Below are 14,793 nucleotides of genomic sequence, written 5' to 3' on the forward strand. Positions count from 1 at the left end.
ATTCATCACCGTTGACGCCATTTGCTCACTTCCGTGGATACGACAACGTTCCCCCTGGCAAATACACAGACGGAGTACCCGATCCAGCACGGTTCGCATATTGCAGGACTCGCTAGTCCGCACTCGTAGATTAGATATTGATGACTGTGACCGGGACACCCAAAGTAATACTCGTACCTGTCAGATAATCAAAGACAAGCAAAGCATCACCAAGAATAACCTAGAGCAGCATTCAATTGGGGATGTCTTCATGTAGGTTGTCTATTAAAGTTTTCTAGGTACGCAGAAATAGTCAACCCATCATCTGTAGTCGAGGCTTTAGTCATCAATGGTGGCCATCCATTTCCGCATAGAGTTCCGTTAGAGCCGCAGTAGCATCAACCAAAAGTTGCAACCAAACGCCCTAATTCAACTAAAAGTCCTCCGCACCAATTCAGGAACCCATTGTTCTAACCCACGACAAATCCATTCTCTCATGTCATACTCCATTATGAAAACAATAATACCTTCGTCTCCATGATCCATTCTATTATTATGCTGCATATCATCAGCCAAACTTTGCGTCATTCCGCTCCCCCCATAGGGTAGCCATCCCCTCTTTTTTTCTCTTCTCTTTTTTTAAGCGGAACCACATGCACATGCAAGCTTCTCCGAGTCTTCGTACGCTTACTTTGGCGACTGGCGCGCGGCTGTTCAGCTTCAACCGAGCCTTTTGGTCCTATCCCTAACGCTCTGTATATCCTGTCGTGTAACTGTAACTTCAACCCTGTTTGACAGCTGGACATCTCGCCATTTACACGAACACGCTTCACTCTGCAATAGGCCGAGAGTGCCGCTGTTTCATATTAGCCTCATCAGATGGATCCTCCGCCTCCAGGTGCTCTCAGCCAGCCCCAGGCGTTTGGCCTCTTGGTAAGCAGTATCGAAACTCTGTTCAGATCATGCACACATCGCTAATCTATTATGCTTTATGCTATTTGGGGAAAACACAGGCGGCGTACACCCTCATCTATGTGCTCCCTCTCTATGCATCCTCAGAAACGAGAGCTGCCCCTGGCAAGTCAAGAGACGCCCCCGAGGCCATTCGCGCCAGGATCTTCGTCGTCTCACTGTCTACTACCGCGTGCTCTCTCGTTACGTTTCTCCTCTTGCCCTATGTCTGCACCTCAGCGGCCGCCACCAGCTGTAGCCCGCTGCATCTGATGGGCTACTGGCCGCTTGGCCTGGTTGAGACGCTCAGGAGCTGTCTTCTGACGGGCCTGCTCTTTGCCGCACCCCTTTACGAGTGTCTTATCATCGACGGCGTCTGGCGAGAATGGGCAGACGGTCTTCAGCCTCTCCGGGAAATCTGGGCTGAATGGCCCACCTGGCGAAACCTGGTTGCTGTGAGTTTCCAAGCATAACCCCAGCACGATGAGATGAAGAGCCCCGTCATCGATATACCCCTGCCCGCATGTTTATAACTAGTCCGAGTGCTCATGTTTTTCTTGCGCAGGGCCCCATCACCGAAGAATGTCTATTCCGCTCCGCCGCTATCCCACTGCTCCTGGTGGCAGGGTCTAGCATCAGCAGAATCATCTTCCTGTCTCCTGTTGTCTTTGGCCTTGCTCACGTCCACCACTTTTACGAATTCCGCATTACCCACCCGCAGACGCCCCTGGTGGCTGCCATTGCCCGCTCCGTTCTGCAGTTTTCGTATACTTCCCTCTTCGGAGCCTACGCAAACTTCCTCTTTCTGCGGACGGGATCTCTTCTTGCCGTCATTCTGGTCCACACGTTCTGCAACTCCATGGGCTTGCCTCGCGTTTGGGGCGCCGTACAACCGTACTGGCTTGACGAAGTCGACTCTTCTCATCCGAGACGCACAATCTTGTGGTCTGGGATTTATTACGTGCTGCTCATTGGTGGCTCAGTTGCTTGGTGGAAGAGCTTTTATCCTCTAACTGCGTCGCCTATTGCTCTGGCAGTATTCTAGCATACTTTTCACTATCTGTCCACATCGTTTCTCCCATGAGCTGATACATCCAGCTATGAATGCCAAAAGAAAAGAAAGAAACCAACATTACTCCTGTGTGGCGATTCGCTTTTGCCTTTTCATGACTCCCAACCACACTATCGTGGGGTTTTGATGCTGCCCTTCTATATCCCGCAAATGTTGCCTATCAAGCCCGTATAACCAGAGGTCTCGTCCATCATAAAAACATACTTGTGCCCTATTGGCCCCTCGTATCCCTACTAAGACTGCGTAGCGAGCCTTCTTTGGAAAACTCATCGTCCATCAATGGTCTGCGGTGCCGTAGAGTAGCCTGCTCCCGGCTTTCACTTCCAACAGAAGGGTCTCTGTCTTTGCCTTTGGAGAGCCCAGCAGAGCTTGTACTTCCTTCTGCCATGGCATCGTCAGGGCCCCTGGTATTCTTCTTCCTGGGCCACAAGCTTGGCAGTGCAATCTGCTGAAATCTTGGCTCGACTGCTCGTTCATCAAACCACCTGTGTAGCCGTGATTCAATCAGCTGGGCAATCTTGGGCACGTCTTGCAACCGTGAACGGCTACCCAGCAAACTCCTGATGGAGAAGTCGAGCCGGTAGTCGTCGAGGAAGTTAAAGGCCATCATAGTCGGGGTCGATTGAGAAGGGTTGCTCGGGATAAATGATATAGATAGCGTTCCGCTGAATCTCACTACCGAGACGGAGAGGGCTACTGGAAGAACCGCAGATAGCTTTTTGGGATAGTTGAGGAGCAGCTTTGTCTCCACTGCCATCGTGAGCATGTCGCTAAGGTCGACGTCCATTCGGGCTTGGAGGCGAGTGCCATCCCGAGCCGCCGTGGCGGGATCGATTTTCACATGGCTGCCCAGGCTGATGCCGTCTTCATCGACAGGAATAATGCGGCAGTTGCTAAGAATGGGAAATTCTTCGCCCAGGCTAAGCTCCGTGACGCGAATCTCGTCGACAAAGTCCGGCCTGGACGTCCCGTTCAAGGTTTTGGTGAGAGAATTGAGAATGGCATCGTCATGCTGGGCGTCGCTGCGAAACTGAGCAATTGTCTGCGCTATCAGCACGTTGAACCAGTCCAAACTCTCCGGCTGATGGCTGTCGACGTTGTAGTACGTCTTGCTCAGGATGGATCCGATGGTCAGCGTCGGCGGGTTCCTCAGGACGGTGGACTTCTTGCGATTCAAGGTCTGGCCGATGCGTTGGCTGGGAGAGCGTAGTCTCAGGAGGGACTGCTTATGTGCCAGCGTCCTTGATCTTCGCTCTGTGGCGCGGAGGGAGGCGGCGACGTCGGGGGAGGGCGCATCGCCGAAGATGAAGAATTTGATGAAGGCGGCTAAGATTAGGACGACGGAGAGTTGGCCTACTATGAGACCTTGGGTGAATGAGAGGCTTGATGCGTGGAAATGTGAAACTTGGGTTAGTTTTCAAGGTGAAGGTTTTCTGCTTTGATATAGAGGACAGCTTACGTCGGTTCATGCCGCGCCGGGCAAGAATCCGCCATTCTCAAAATAATTCGATTTTATTCAAGGAGGCGAGAATAGAGAATTGGCTAGGCAAACTTATAGCCGCCCATTGAGTGGGCACTGGGCTGGGTGTGAAGTAAAGGGTGAATTTGGTGATGATTCACTCTGTGGTAAAAGCACCATGAGATCGACACCTGAGGTTCAATGATGGAGTGTAATGGGCCAACTTTTACGCATGTAAACACGCAGCCAATCAGGCGTGAGGGACTGCCCACAGCCTTTTGACAGTCTTTTAGCGGCCAAGCAGAGAGAGGGTGCATACCCACCTATTTCGAACTGAGGGCATTTAGAAAAAAAGAAAGAAAATAATAATAATAATGGAACGATTAGAGCATCATAACTTTTGTTTCATTTTCTTTCCTTCTCTATATCTCTCGATGCTTGAGTCATCTTCGTATGTGTACATGTTGTTGTAGTGAGAGCATTGAGCATGTCTCTGTGCATCCAGAGAAAATGAGGTGGTAGATCTCCGTACTCGCCGGAACATGTGCCAAAAAGTTTCAATTTTTCTCCATCGATGTTAAATTATACATACCTAATTATTATTCTTCGTTTTCCCCTCATTTCTATACTATCTTGCCATGTAAAGATATAACACTGCTGTGAGCGAAGAATAGCTGAATGGTCATTACGTAGCTTCCTAAGTCTAGTCCTGATTGGGCACTGGTTTGCTAAGCTCCCTCATGCGGCAGCCAGTTCTTCCGCTCTCCGTCTTCCCTCATTGGGCATTTCCCTCTAGGCGTCCAGTGAGGTCACCCCAAACTCCATAACACGTCTCCAGCTTGTCGATAGGCGAGTGAGCGCTCTCAGTCCGGATATTCTCAACTCAGCAGCCCGGCTTATCACCATTTTTCTGGTTGTTCCAAATACAGTTCAAGCTACCCGGGGCATGATATCATGTAGCTAGCGACAAAAAGAGAAATTCGTCATCATGGATGTCTCTCAAGCTGTCTCCGGATACCTGTCCAAGATGATGCTATCATCGGGCGATCCTTCGTCTTCAAAGATGAAGGTTCTGTTGCTAGATAGGGAGACTATTTCCATCGTCTCAACAGCCATCACACAGTCTTCGTTGCTTGATTATGAAATCTATCTCATTGACCGCCTGGACAATGCTAGCCGCGAGAAGATGCGCCATCTCCGGTGTATATGCCTAGTTCGCCCCTCGTCAGAGACAATACAGCTGCTTATAGATGAGCTTCGAGATCCGAAATACGGAGAGTATTACTTATTCTTCACGAACGTAGCCAAAAAGTCTGCCTTGGAGCGGCTTGCCGAGGCAGATGACCACGAAGTCGTCAAGCTTGTGCAGGAGCATTTCGCCGATTATATCGTCATCAACCCAGATCTATTTAGTCTCAACATGTCTCTTCCACAGCAGCGGATATGGGCTGGTGGACCTGACAAATGGCACCCCGATGCTCTCCAGCGGTGCTCTGAAGGCCTTTTGGCTGTACTTCTCTCTCTGAAGAAGAAGCCGTTAATTAGATATGAGAAGAGCAGTCCTCTTGCTACAAAACTGGCCTCCGAAGTACGCTACATAATGACAAAAGAGGAACAGCTATTCGATTTCCGAAAAGTCGATACACCTCCCATACTTCTCATACTGGACCGCAGGGAGGATCCGGTGACACCTCTTCTCACCCAGTGGACGTACCAAGCCATGGTTCACCATCTTCTCGGCATCAAGAACGGCCGTGTTGACCTTAGCGAGGTTCCTGATATCCGACCCGAGCTCAAGGAGATTGTCCTCTCTCAAGACCAGGATCCATTCTTCAAGAAGAATATGTATCTGAACTTTGGCGACTTGGGCGGAACGATCAAGGAATATGTCGAGCAGTACCAGTCCAAGACGAAAAACAATGCCAATATTGAGTCAATATCTGATATGAAACGGTTCATCGAAGAGTATCCGGAATTTCGGAAGCTCTCCGGAAATGTAAGCAAGCATGTTACGCTTGTGTCCGAGCTTAGCCGGAGAGTCGCTGCGGAAAGCTTATTGGAAGTCAGTGAGCTCGAACAGAGCCTGGCTTGCAATGACAACCATGCTTCCGATCTAAAGGTAAAGAGCACTTCTACAACTGTAACTGGTGATTAACAAGGAAGAATGATGAAGCTAATGATTAATCCAGGCCGTACAAAAAATAATCCAGTCCCCCAACATAACGACAGGAAGCAAGGTTGGAGTGGTAACTCTATATGCCTTGCGCTACCAGAGGCACCCATCAACTGCCCTTCCAATGCTCATGGACCTTCTTGTTGCAGCCGGCAATGTATCTACGAGACAAGCAGATCTCGTCAAGAAAGTTCTTAAGTATCATTCTTCATTACATACCTCAGACTCTCGCACCGGCATTTCAGACATATTCGACTCGGCTGGTATCTTCTCTGGCACAGCAAACCGGTTCAAGGGTCTCAAGGGCGTGGAAAACGTTTATACTCAGCATAGCTCGCTGCTGGAAGGCACCTTGCAGAATCTCATCAAGGGTCGATTAAAGGAGCAACAGTATCCGTTTGTGGAAGACGGGAGCTCTACTAGAGACAAGCCGCAGGACATTATCGTTTTTATGGTTGGAGGTGTTACGTATGAGGAGGCCAAGATGATTGCCGGAGTCAACGCTACGATGCCCGGCGTGCGTGTGGTTCTTGGAGGCACGTCAGTTCATAACGCGACAACATTTTTGGAGGAGGTTGAGGATGCCGTCTCCTCTTGGGCTTGAATAGAGACTCGGACAGGCGTTGATGACACGATTTGCAACGAAATGGCAGCCATAGCTACTCTAATATTTGACAATATTCAGAATTCTCTTGACTTTAATTGTGAAACCTCTTGTATAAACCGTCTTAATCTGGTGAGCCATCCAGACGCTGCGGTAGGAATACGTCATATGCACATAGCCGATATATGTACCTACCTATCAAACAGCTTATCGATAAAAATTATTGCGACACTCTAGAAATCAAATCTAGCAGACGAATTGTCGCATGAGGATTTCTAGGAGGGAGAAAGCATACAGGTGGTGATCATACCGAGATGAGATGAGTGCCTTATTGCGTCCTCGGTCGTTTCACTGGCGCCCCAGTTTGAGACATCGTCGGTTTGCTACAGTGACCGATAGGCATAGGTGTGTTGGAAGACTTTTCGGAGACACTACAAAGAGAGAAATCATCAGCTAACACGTACAACAGAGCCTTCGATGTCGTCGTTATAGGTGGTGGGCATGCCGGTGCCGAGGCATGCGCTGCTGCTGCGAGAGCCGGTGCGCGGACGGCCCTGGTCACACCCAAGCTGGACAATCTGGGAACATGTTCCTGCAATCCGAGTTTCGGAGGTATCGGCAAAGGAACAATCATTCGAGAGATTGATGCGCTGGACGGCTTGGCAGGGAGGATCATTGATAAGGCTGGTGTTCAATTCCATCTACTGAATCGTAGGAAAGGACCGGCTGTCTGGGTATGTTTGCTCTTGGTTTCTCATGTTGGGCATCCGCCTCCGTCTGGTCGCCATGCTGATATGATGCTTGTTGTTATCAGGGCCCGCGTGCACAAATCGATCGAGACCTTTACAAAAAGTACATGAGAAGCGAACTCGAATCGTATCCGAATCTATCGCTTGTCCTCGAAAGCGTGTCAGACATCATTTTAGCAGAAAACGAAGGCTCTAGCGACGGCGCAAAGGGCACAATCGCCGGTGTCCGACTCGAGAATGGCGAAATTCTACAGACAGGAAGAGTAGTCATTACGACCGGGACTTTTCTCGGAGGCGAAATACACATTGGGCTTGAGGCTTATCCGGCTGGCCGCATTGGAGAAGCAGCAACAACGGGCTTGAGCAAATCATTACGGGAAGCAGGCTTCCAACTGGGACGACTGAAGACGGGCACTCCGCCGCGACTTGATAAATCAACTATAAATTTCGACATACTTCAAAGGCAGCTGGGAGATGACCCCCCTGCTCCTTTCAGCTACCTAAATAACCAAGTGGCCGTTCAAGATCAACTCACCTGCAGCATCACATTCACCAACGAGGCTACACACAAGATTGTTCGTGAAAACTTGGATAAATCAATACACATTCGCGAAACTGTCAAGGGGCCGAGGTATTGCCCCTCTCTGGAGTCAAAGGTTATCCGATTTGCAGATAAAGAGCGTCATATCGTCTGGCTTGAACCAGAAGGTTTCGACAATCCAATCATATACCCTAATGGGCTTTCTATGACAATACCCGCAGAGGCACAAGAGCAGGTGCTGCGTTCAATACAAGGGTTGGAGCAAGTCAAAATGCTGCAGCCTGGTTATGGTGTCGAGTACGATTATGTTGATCCTCGAGGATTAAAGTCCACCCTTGAGACAAAGGCAATTGGTGGTCTTTATCTAGCAGGACAGATCAACGGCACCACAGGATATGAAGAGGCTGCAGGCCAGGGAGTTATAGCTGGTATGAATGCTGGACGAGCTGCCCTTGGACTGCCAGGTGCCTCATTATCTAGATCGGATGGCTACATTGGTATCATGATTGACGATTTGATTACCAAAGGTGTTACAGAGCCTTACCGCATGTTTACATCGAGAAGCGAATTTCGCATGGCTGCCAGAGCAGACAATGCTGACCTACGCTTGACGGAAAAGGGACGAGAATGGGGCGTCGTCTCGGACCACAGATGGAGCGTTTTCTCGGATGAGAAGCAACAGATTCTGGATCTCACCAAATCTGTCGGTGCTGTTTCTTTGTCGCCTGACGAATGGATGAAGGCAGGGTTTCAGTTGAAGAAGAGCTCTCAGCGCCGAACCGGCATTGACATGCTGAGACTTTCCAATACCGCCGAGCGAATCCAACTGGATCAGCTCAGCTCCATCGTGCCTGAAGTCATGAACTACTCGCCGCGCATTCGAGACAGGGTTGTCATTGAAGCGGCGTACGCACCTTACATTAAGATGCAGGCGGCGGAGCGCGGGCGGTTCGTCAATGATGAAAATATTCGCCTCCCGCTTGATTTGAACTACGATAGTATTCCTGGGCTGGCATTGTCGGAAAAGGAGGTTTTGAGGAGAACAAGACCTGAGACTTTGGCGCAGGCTCGTCGTGCTGAAGGCATTACGCCTTCTGGGTGCATTCGGCTGCTGGCTTATATTCGTCGCCAAGGATCGTCTGTAGCAGCGCCTCTTGGGTTAGAAGAAATTGCGTTGGATGCTCGCCTTTGATGATGGATATATTGTTATGAATGATTATGAAGGCTGCGATTGTAAATGAGGCGTATAAGCCGGGATATTACTTGTAGCAGTAGATATTTACCTGTACATTATTATCGAAAGAAAATAAACCATTACCCGCTACTGTACTGTGTAAAGCCGTGGCGATTGTTATGAGGCTTATTATGCATTTTTTTTTTCTCTCGTCAGTTTCCTACACAGGTCCTCAAAATACAACGTAATTAACATCTGTCCACTCTTCCTGTCAGACGACGACACGAGGAGCTCTCAAACCCTTTCCGGAAGCTAAGTTGAGTTAGCCTATTTGCCGATATCGGTAGTGACTCGATGAGCTGCATAACAGACTAAGACTCACCCCACCAAGAATTTCTGACCTCCAATTAGCTTTTGGATAGAGGGGGAAAACTCCAACAAGAACCTTTTTTTATACTTTTTGTCTTTTGCGAATCCCGTCCTCATTGAAAGAAATTGGTCAGAGGCGGCATCGCCTTTCAACGACCAACAATGGCGGAAGCAACGAAAGCACCTCCCCAGACGATTTCGATCCTGGGCGAGCCAAACATCGTTGTCGACCACGCCCTGTGGCCCAACTACATTGTCCAGGACCTGACTCAGAATCTTGCCTCGTCAACCTATGTCCTCATCACCGACACGAACCTCTTCGACACCTACGTCCCTTCGTTCCAGAAGCGATTCGAGTCCTCCAAGGCGAATCAGTCCGCGCGGCTGCTCACGTACGCAATTCCTCCCGGCGAGGCTTCCAAGAGCAGAGAGACCAAGGCCGAGATTGAGGACTGGCTGCTGTCCCACCAATGTACGAGGGACACTGTCATCATTGCTGTCGGAGGCGGTGTCATTGGTGACATGATTGGCTATGTTGCGGCGACTTTCATGCGTGGTGTTCGCTTTGTTCAGGTGCCGACGACTCTTCTGGCCATGGTTGACTCATCCATTGGCGGAAAGACGGCCATTGATACACCCATGGGCAAGAATCTTGTTGGTGCGTTCTGGCAGCCGCGCCGGATCTTCATTGACCTTGCTTTCCTGGAGACTCTCCCTGTGCGCGAATTCATCAATGGCATGGCTGAGGTTGTCAAGACTGCTGCCATCTGGGACGAGAAGGAGTTTACTGTCTTGGAAGAGTCGGCCGCGACCATCTTGTCGAGCGTTCGCTCCAAGGGCCAGAACCGACTGGAGCCCATCAAGGATATGCTGAAGCGCATTGTCACTGGCTCTGCTCGAGTCAAGGCAGAGGTTGTCTCTTCTGATGAGCGTGAGGGCGGACTTCGAAACCTGCTCAACTTTGGCCACTCCATTGGTCATGCTATTGAGGCGCTTCTCACCCCACAACTTCTTCACGGCGAGGCTGTGGCTATTGGTATGGTCAAGGAAGCCGAGCTGGCCCGATTCCTGGGTGTTTTGCGACCGGAGGCTGTCGCCAGATTGGAGAAGTGCATTGCATCCTATGGACTGCCTACCTCGGTGAAGGACAAGCGAGTCGTCAACTTGACTGCGGGCAAGAAGTGCCCCGTTGATGTTCTACTCAAGAAGATGGCCGTCGACAAGAAGAATGACGGAAGCCAAAAGAAAATTGTGCTGCTGTCTGCCATTGGAAAGACGCACGAGGCGAAAGCAAGCTCCGTTGATGACAAGTCTATCAGAATCGTCCTCTCTGACTCCGTTGAGGTTACTCCTGGCATTCCCTCCGATCTTCGCCTCACCATTACCCCTCCCGGATCCAAGAGTATCTCAAACCGAGCCTTGATTCTCGCAGCTCTCGGCTCAGGTTCTTGCCGAATCAGAAACCTGCTGCACTCTGACGACACTGAGTTCATGCTGTCAGCCATTTCGACACTGGGAGGCACCTCCTACTCGTGGGAGGAGGGAGGCCAGCTTTTGGTTGTCGAGGGTAACTCTGGCAAGCTCAAGGCCTCAGACGAGCCTTTGTACATTGGCAACGCAGGAACCGCATCGCGTTTCTTGACCACTGTTGCAGCTCTGTGCGCTCCTACTAGCACGGCCACAACTACAGTTCTGACTGGCAACGCGAGAATGAAGCTTCGACCAATTGGTCCCCTTGTCGATGCCCTGCGCAGCAACGGAGTTGCAATTGACTACGTGGAAAAGGAAAAGAGTCTTCCCCTCCGAATCAATGCCTCAAATGGCCTCGAGGGAGGTGAAATCGAGCTTGCGGCTACTGTTTCCTCCCAATACGTGTCTTCTATTCTCATGGCTGCACCTTATGCCAAGAAGGCCGTCACATTGCGATTGGTTGGAGGCAAGCCCATTTCCCAGCCATACATTGACATGACCATCGCCATGATGAAGTCGTTTGGCATTGAGGTCACTCCTTCTACCACTGAGGCGGACACATACCACATTCCTCAAGGTGTCTACAAGAACCCTGCCGAATACACCGTTGAGAGCGACGCCAGTTCCGCTACCTACCCGCTTGCAGTGGCTGCTATCACCGGAACCACTTGCACCATTCCCAACATTGGTTCCAAGTCCCTTCAAGGTGACGCCCAGTTCGCTGTCAAGATTCTCGAGCCTATGGGATGCGAGGTTCACCAGGACGACTACACCACTACTGTTACGGGTCCCAAGTCTGGAAATCTCAAGGCTATCCCCAACGTTGACATGACAACCATGACAGACGCTTTCCTCACGGCCACTGTCTTGGCAGCTGTGGCGACCGGAACGACGGAGATTGTTGGTATTGCCAACCAGCGAGTGAAGGAATGCAATCGTATTCTGGCGATGAAGGACCAGCTTGCCAAGTTTGGAGTGGTCTGCACCGAGCTGGATGATGGCATCCAGATCACCGGCAAGTCAAGGGAAAACCTGATTACACCGACAGAGAGTATCCACTGCTACGACGACCACCGTGTTGCGATGAGCTTCAGTGTCTTGTCACTTGCGGCTCCCGGTCCCGTTTTGGTGACTGAGCGAGAGTGCGTTGGCAAGACTTGGCCCGGATGGTGGGACGTCCTTGCTCAGTCGTTCCAGGCCAGCCTCGAGGGTGTGGATACGGAGAGCAGCCGTGAAGTCAAACCCAAAAATGCTACCAGTCTTCAGCGCTCCATCTTTGTTGTGGGCATGAGAGGCGCCGGAAAGACAACTGCTGGCAAGTGGGTTGCCAAGACCCTTGGCTGGAAATTCCTCGATCTGGACCATGAGCTTGAACGCCGAGCTGGCATCACGATTCCGGAGATGGTTGGAGGCCCTCGTGGCTGGGAAGGATTCCGGGAAGACGAACTGGCGCTTCTGCGTGACGTTATCGAGGCTCATCCCAATGGATACGTCTTCTCATGCGGAGGTGGAGTCGTCGAGACCCCGGCTGCCCGGGAGGTCCTGAAGTCGTACGGCGCCAATGGTGGTCTTGTTCTGCTTGTCCAGCGGGATACTGATCAGGTAGTTGACTACTTGACCCAGGACAAGACACGACCGGCATATACAAACGAAATCAGGGAAGTGTACGAGCGCAGAAGGCCCTGGTACAGAGAGTGCAGCAACTTCCTGTACTACAGCCCACACTCACAGGACTCTCCTTCAGTAGGAGAGACTGAGATTCCCGATGACTTTACGCGTTTCGTCTCTTTGATCTCTGGAAAGTCCAAGACTCTCGAAACCGTCTCCAAGAAGAGACAGAGCTTCTTTGTGTCATTGACGCTTCCCGATCTCAAGAACGCTGTGGACATTTTGCCTCGCGTTACTGCTGATTGTGATGCCGTGGAGCTTCGCGTTGATCTCTTGCAAGACCAGCAGCCCCAGGCCGTCATGAAACAGGTCTCTTTGCTTAGACATGTTACCGGAAAGCCCATCATCTTCACCGTCCGAAGTGAATCCCAAGGTGGCAAATTCCCTGATGACAACAACGACCTGCGTCGTGCGCTCTACCGCTTGGCCCTCCGGATGGGTGTGGAGTACATTGACTTGGAAGTGACTTTGTCTGATGAGATTATCCAGGAGGTCAGGGATTCTCGAGGACATACTGTCATCATCACGTCTCACCACGATCCCGCTGGTACTCTGTCATGGAAGAACGCGTCCTGGGTGTCTGCTTACAACAGAGCTCTGCAATATGGCGATGTGATTAAGCTGGTCGGCACTGCTCGAAGCGTCGAGGACAACTTTGATCTGATCCGCTTCAAGTCTAGGATGCTGGCAGCTCAGCCAACACCCATCATCGCCCTCAACATGGGCTCTGCCGGAAAGCTCAGTCGTGTGTTGAACGGATTTTTGACTCCTGTCTCACATCCTGCCCTTCCGTTCAAGGCCGCTCCTGGACAGTTGTCTGCGGCCGAGATTCGACAAGGTCTGGCTTTGCTCGGCGAGATTGAGCCGCAAAACTTTTACTTGTTCGGCAAGCCGATTTCCAAGTCGCGATCGCCAGCTCTTCACAACACCCTCTTTGGTCAGGTGGGCTTGCCTCACGAGTACCAGCGCCTGGAGACGGACAAGGTTGAGGATGTGCTGGAGGTGTTGCGCAGCCCGGATTTTGGAGGCGCATCAGTTACCATCCCTCTGAAGCAGGACATTATGCCTCATCTGGATGAATTGACCGATGCGGTTAAGATCATTGGTGCTGTCAACACTATTGTTCCTGCGACTGACAAGTCTGTGGATGGCCGCAAGCGACTCACTGGTGACAACACAGACTGGCAAGGCATGGTCTATGTTCTCCGCAAGGCTGGCGTCAAGACGCAGACTGGCAATGCCAGCGCTGCTGTAATTGGAGCCGGAGGCACGAGCCGCGCCGCCATCTTTGCCCTGCACTCACTTGGCTTCCAACCCGTCTACCTCGTCGGCCGAGACGCCAAGAAGGTTGAGAGCCTCGCATCGAGCTTCCCTGCTGAGTACGGCGTTCAGCCCGTTGCAAGCGCCGCTGATGCTGAGAAACTCGCGAGCAAGCCTGTCGTTAGCATTAGCACCGTCCCCGCCGACAAGCCTCTCGATTCAGGAGTTGAGGAGACCCTCGGCGCTCTCTTCAAGTCTACAACTGCTGCTCAGGGCGAGAGCCGCGTTCTGCTAGAAATGGCGTACAATCCTCCCCGCACCCCTGTGATTCAGATTGCGGAGAGTGCTGGTAACTGGACGACGATTTCTGGGTTGGAGGTTCTTGCTGCCCAGGGCTGGTATCAGGTATGTAACCCCCCTCTTTGACTTGTACTTTCTTTCAAATTGAGCTTGTTGAAACTAATACTTTCTCTTTGTCTTTAGTTTGAGACTTGGACGGGCATCAAGCCGCTTTTCAGCGACGCTTATGATGCGGTAGTGGGTAAGGAGTAGATGGCCAAAAAAAGTTTTCATTTATAAAATGTAAATAAAGAAAATCTTTCGTTTATGAACATATGTTCGTGCCGGATCAGATTGGAGACGAATACAAAGCATCTTCAGCCTAGTTCTCCTCTTATTTCAGTAGTGCCTTCTCTACTCTGTTCATATATATGCTCCGTACGTAAACCTGGCCGCCTTTGCATAGAGGTTTGGCAGCAGTAAGAAAGGGAATGTAGCAATGAGGCGTTGCAATATGGATGATCTACAAATGTTTGCTTTCACGAGCTATGATGCTGCTTCTTTAGCAAGTGTTTGGACTGTACATTACTGGAATAACGCTACAAAATGCACATATAATGGTTCAAGACTATTTGTGAAGTAGAGGGATGGCTATCCTTTGTTGTAGTGTTCTCCCAAACACAGCAGCTGTAAGACTAGGAGATTGATGATGCTTTTGCAAGCCCTTGACTGCTACCTATAACCAAGCTCCAGTTAGCTAAAATCTCTACGATTGAAAGCGCTAAAATTTATACTGTAAATAAATTTGGAGAGGTTATCTTAAGAGCTAAGGAGATCAAATTGCATTTTATAGCTGAAGCGTTTGGTAGAATATAAGCTTTGGGTATACTTTGGACTGAAGATTCCTCAACTGCCTTATATACTCTTTTTGCATTTTACAGACGAAACGAAGTCCTTATGACTTGTAAGTAGGATCAAAAAAGAGGGGATTTCTTCGGATTATATGACAAAATTATTATAAAATTATTTCAATAAATATACAAAG

The 14,793-nt window shown here is 50.3% G+C and overlaps 4 protein-coding genes across 4 annotated transcripts; 3 read left to right on the top strand and 1 right to left on the bottom strand.

The window, feature by feature from the left end:
• Positions 1-406: 406 nt before the first annotated feature.
• V8C40DRAFT_258708 (CAAX prenyl protease) lies at positions 407-2,072 on the top strand. Its single transcript, XM_083218780.1, has 3 exons — positions 407-912; positions 993-1,385; positions 1,496-2,072. Exons 1-3 carry the CDS (start codon positions 859-861, stop codon positions 1,973-1,975), a joined length of 927 nt encoding a protein of 308 aa, XP_083067451.1. The 5' UTR covers positions 407-858; the 3' UTR covers positions 1,976-2,072.
• V8C40DRAFT_258712 (ERMES complex subunit MMM1) lies at positions 1,923-3,655 on the bottom strand. The gene is made up of 2 exons (XM_083218781.1): positions 3,462-3,655; positions 1,923-3,384 (listed from the first exon to the last, which is right to left on the bottom strand). Exons 1-2 carry the CDS (start codon positions 3,494-3,496, stop codon positions 2,214-2,216), a joined length of 1,206 nt encoding a protein of 401 aa, XP_083067452.1. The 5' UTR covers positions 3,497-3,655; the 3' UTR covers positions 1,923-2,213.
• A 794-nt stretch (positions 3,656-4,449) lies between these two features.
• V8C40DRAFT_278396 (glucose inhibited division protein A-domain-containing protein) lies at positions 4,450-8,720 on the top strand (the record flags this gene model as incomplete). Its single annotated transcript, XM_083221061.1, has 5 exons — positions 4,450-5,580; positions 5,651-6,220; positions 6,558-6,616; positions 6,678-6,972; positions 7,053-8,720. The coding sequence occupies 5 exons, from the start codon at positions 4,450-4,452 to the stop codon at positions 8,718-8,720; spliced, it is 3,723 nt and encodes a 1,240-aa protein (XP_083067453.1).
• Positions 8,721-9,092: 372 nt separating this feature from the next.
• Positions 9,093-14,495, top strand: V8C40DRAFT_258717 (pentafunctional protein ARO1p). The gene is made up of 2 exons (XM_083218782.1): positions 9,093-13,874; positions 13,953-14,495. The coding sequence occupies exons 1-2, from the start codon at positions 9,234-9,236 to the stop codon at positions 14,019-14,021; spliced, it is 4,710 nt and encodes a 1,569-aa protein (XP_083067454.1). The 5' UTR covers positions 9,093-9,233; the 3' UTR covers positions 14,022-14,495.
• The last annotated feature ends 298 nt before the right edge of the window (positions 14,496-14,793 follow it).

This window comes from Trichoderma camerunense (genome assembly GCF_050948025.1).
Source record: "Trichoderma camerunense strain CBS 138272 chromosome Unknown V8C40scaffold_29, whole genome shotgun sequence".
NCBI classification, from domain to species: Eukaryota; Fungi; Ascomycota; class Sordariomycetes; order Hypocreales; family Hypocreaceae; genus Trichoderma; species Trichoderma camerunense.

What these genes read in the sequence shown, in the direction of transcription:
- V8C40DRAFT_258708 (XM_083218780.1), top strand. Translation starts at nt 859, where the DNA reads ATGGATCCTCCGCCTCCAGGTGCTCTCAGCCAGCCCCAGGCGTTTGGC. An exon ending in CCCAGGCGTTTGGCCTCTTG is followed by an intron (nt 913 to 992) that starts GTAAGCAGTATC and finishes GGGAAAACACAG; the next exon opens with GCGGCGTACACCCTCATCTA. An exon ending in CCTGGCGAAACCTGGTTGCT is followed by an intron (nt 1,386 to 1,495) that starts GTGAGTTTCCAA and finishes TTTCTTGCGCAG; the next exon opens with GGCCCCATCACCGAAGAATG.
- V8C40DRAFT_258712 (XM_083218781.1), bottom strand. Translation starts at nt 3,496, where the DNA reads ATGGCGGATTCTTGCCCGGCGCGGCATGAACCGAC. An exon ending in CCGGCGCGGCATGAACCGAC is followed by an intron (nt 3,385 to 3,461) that starts GTAAGCTGTCCT and finishes CCACGCATCAAG; the next exon opens with CCTCTCATTCACCCAAGGTC.
- V8C40DRAFT_258717 (XM_083218782.1), top strand. Translation starts at nt 9,234, where the DNA reads ATGGCGGAAGCAACGAAAGCACCTCCCCAGACGATTTCGATCCTGGGC. An exon ending in CTGCCCAGGGCTGGTATCAG is followed by an intron (nt 13,875 to 13,952) that starts GTATGTAACCCC and finishes CTTTGTCTTTAG; the next exon opens with TTTGAGACTTGGACGGGCAT.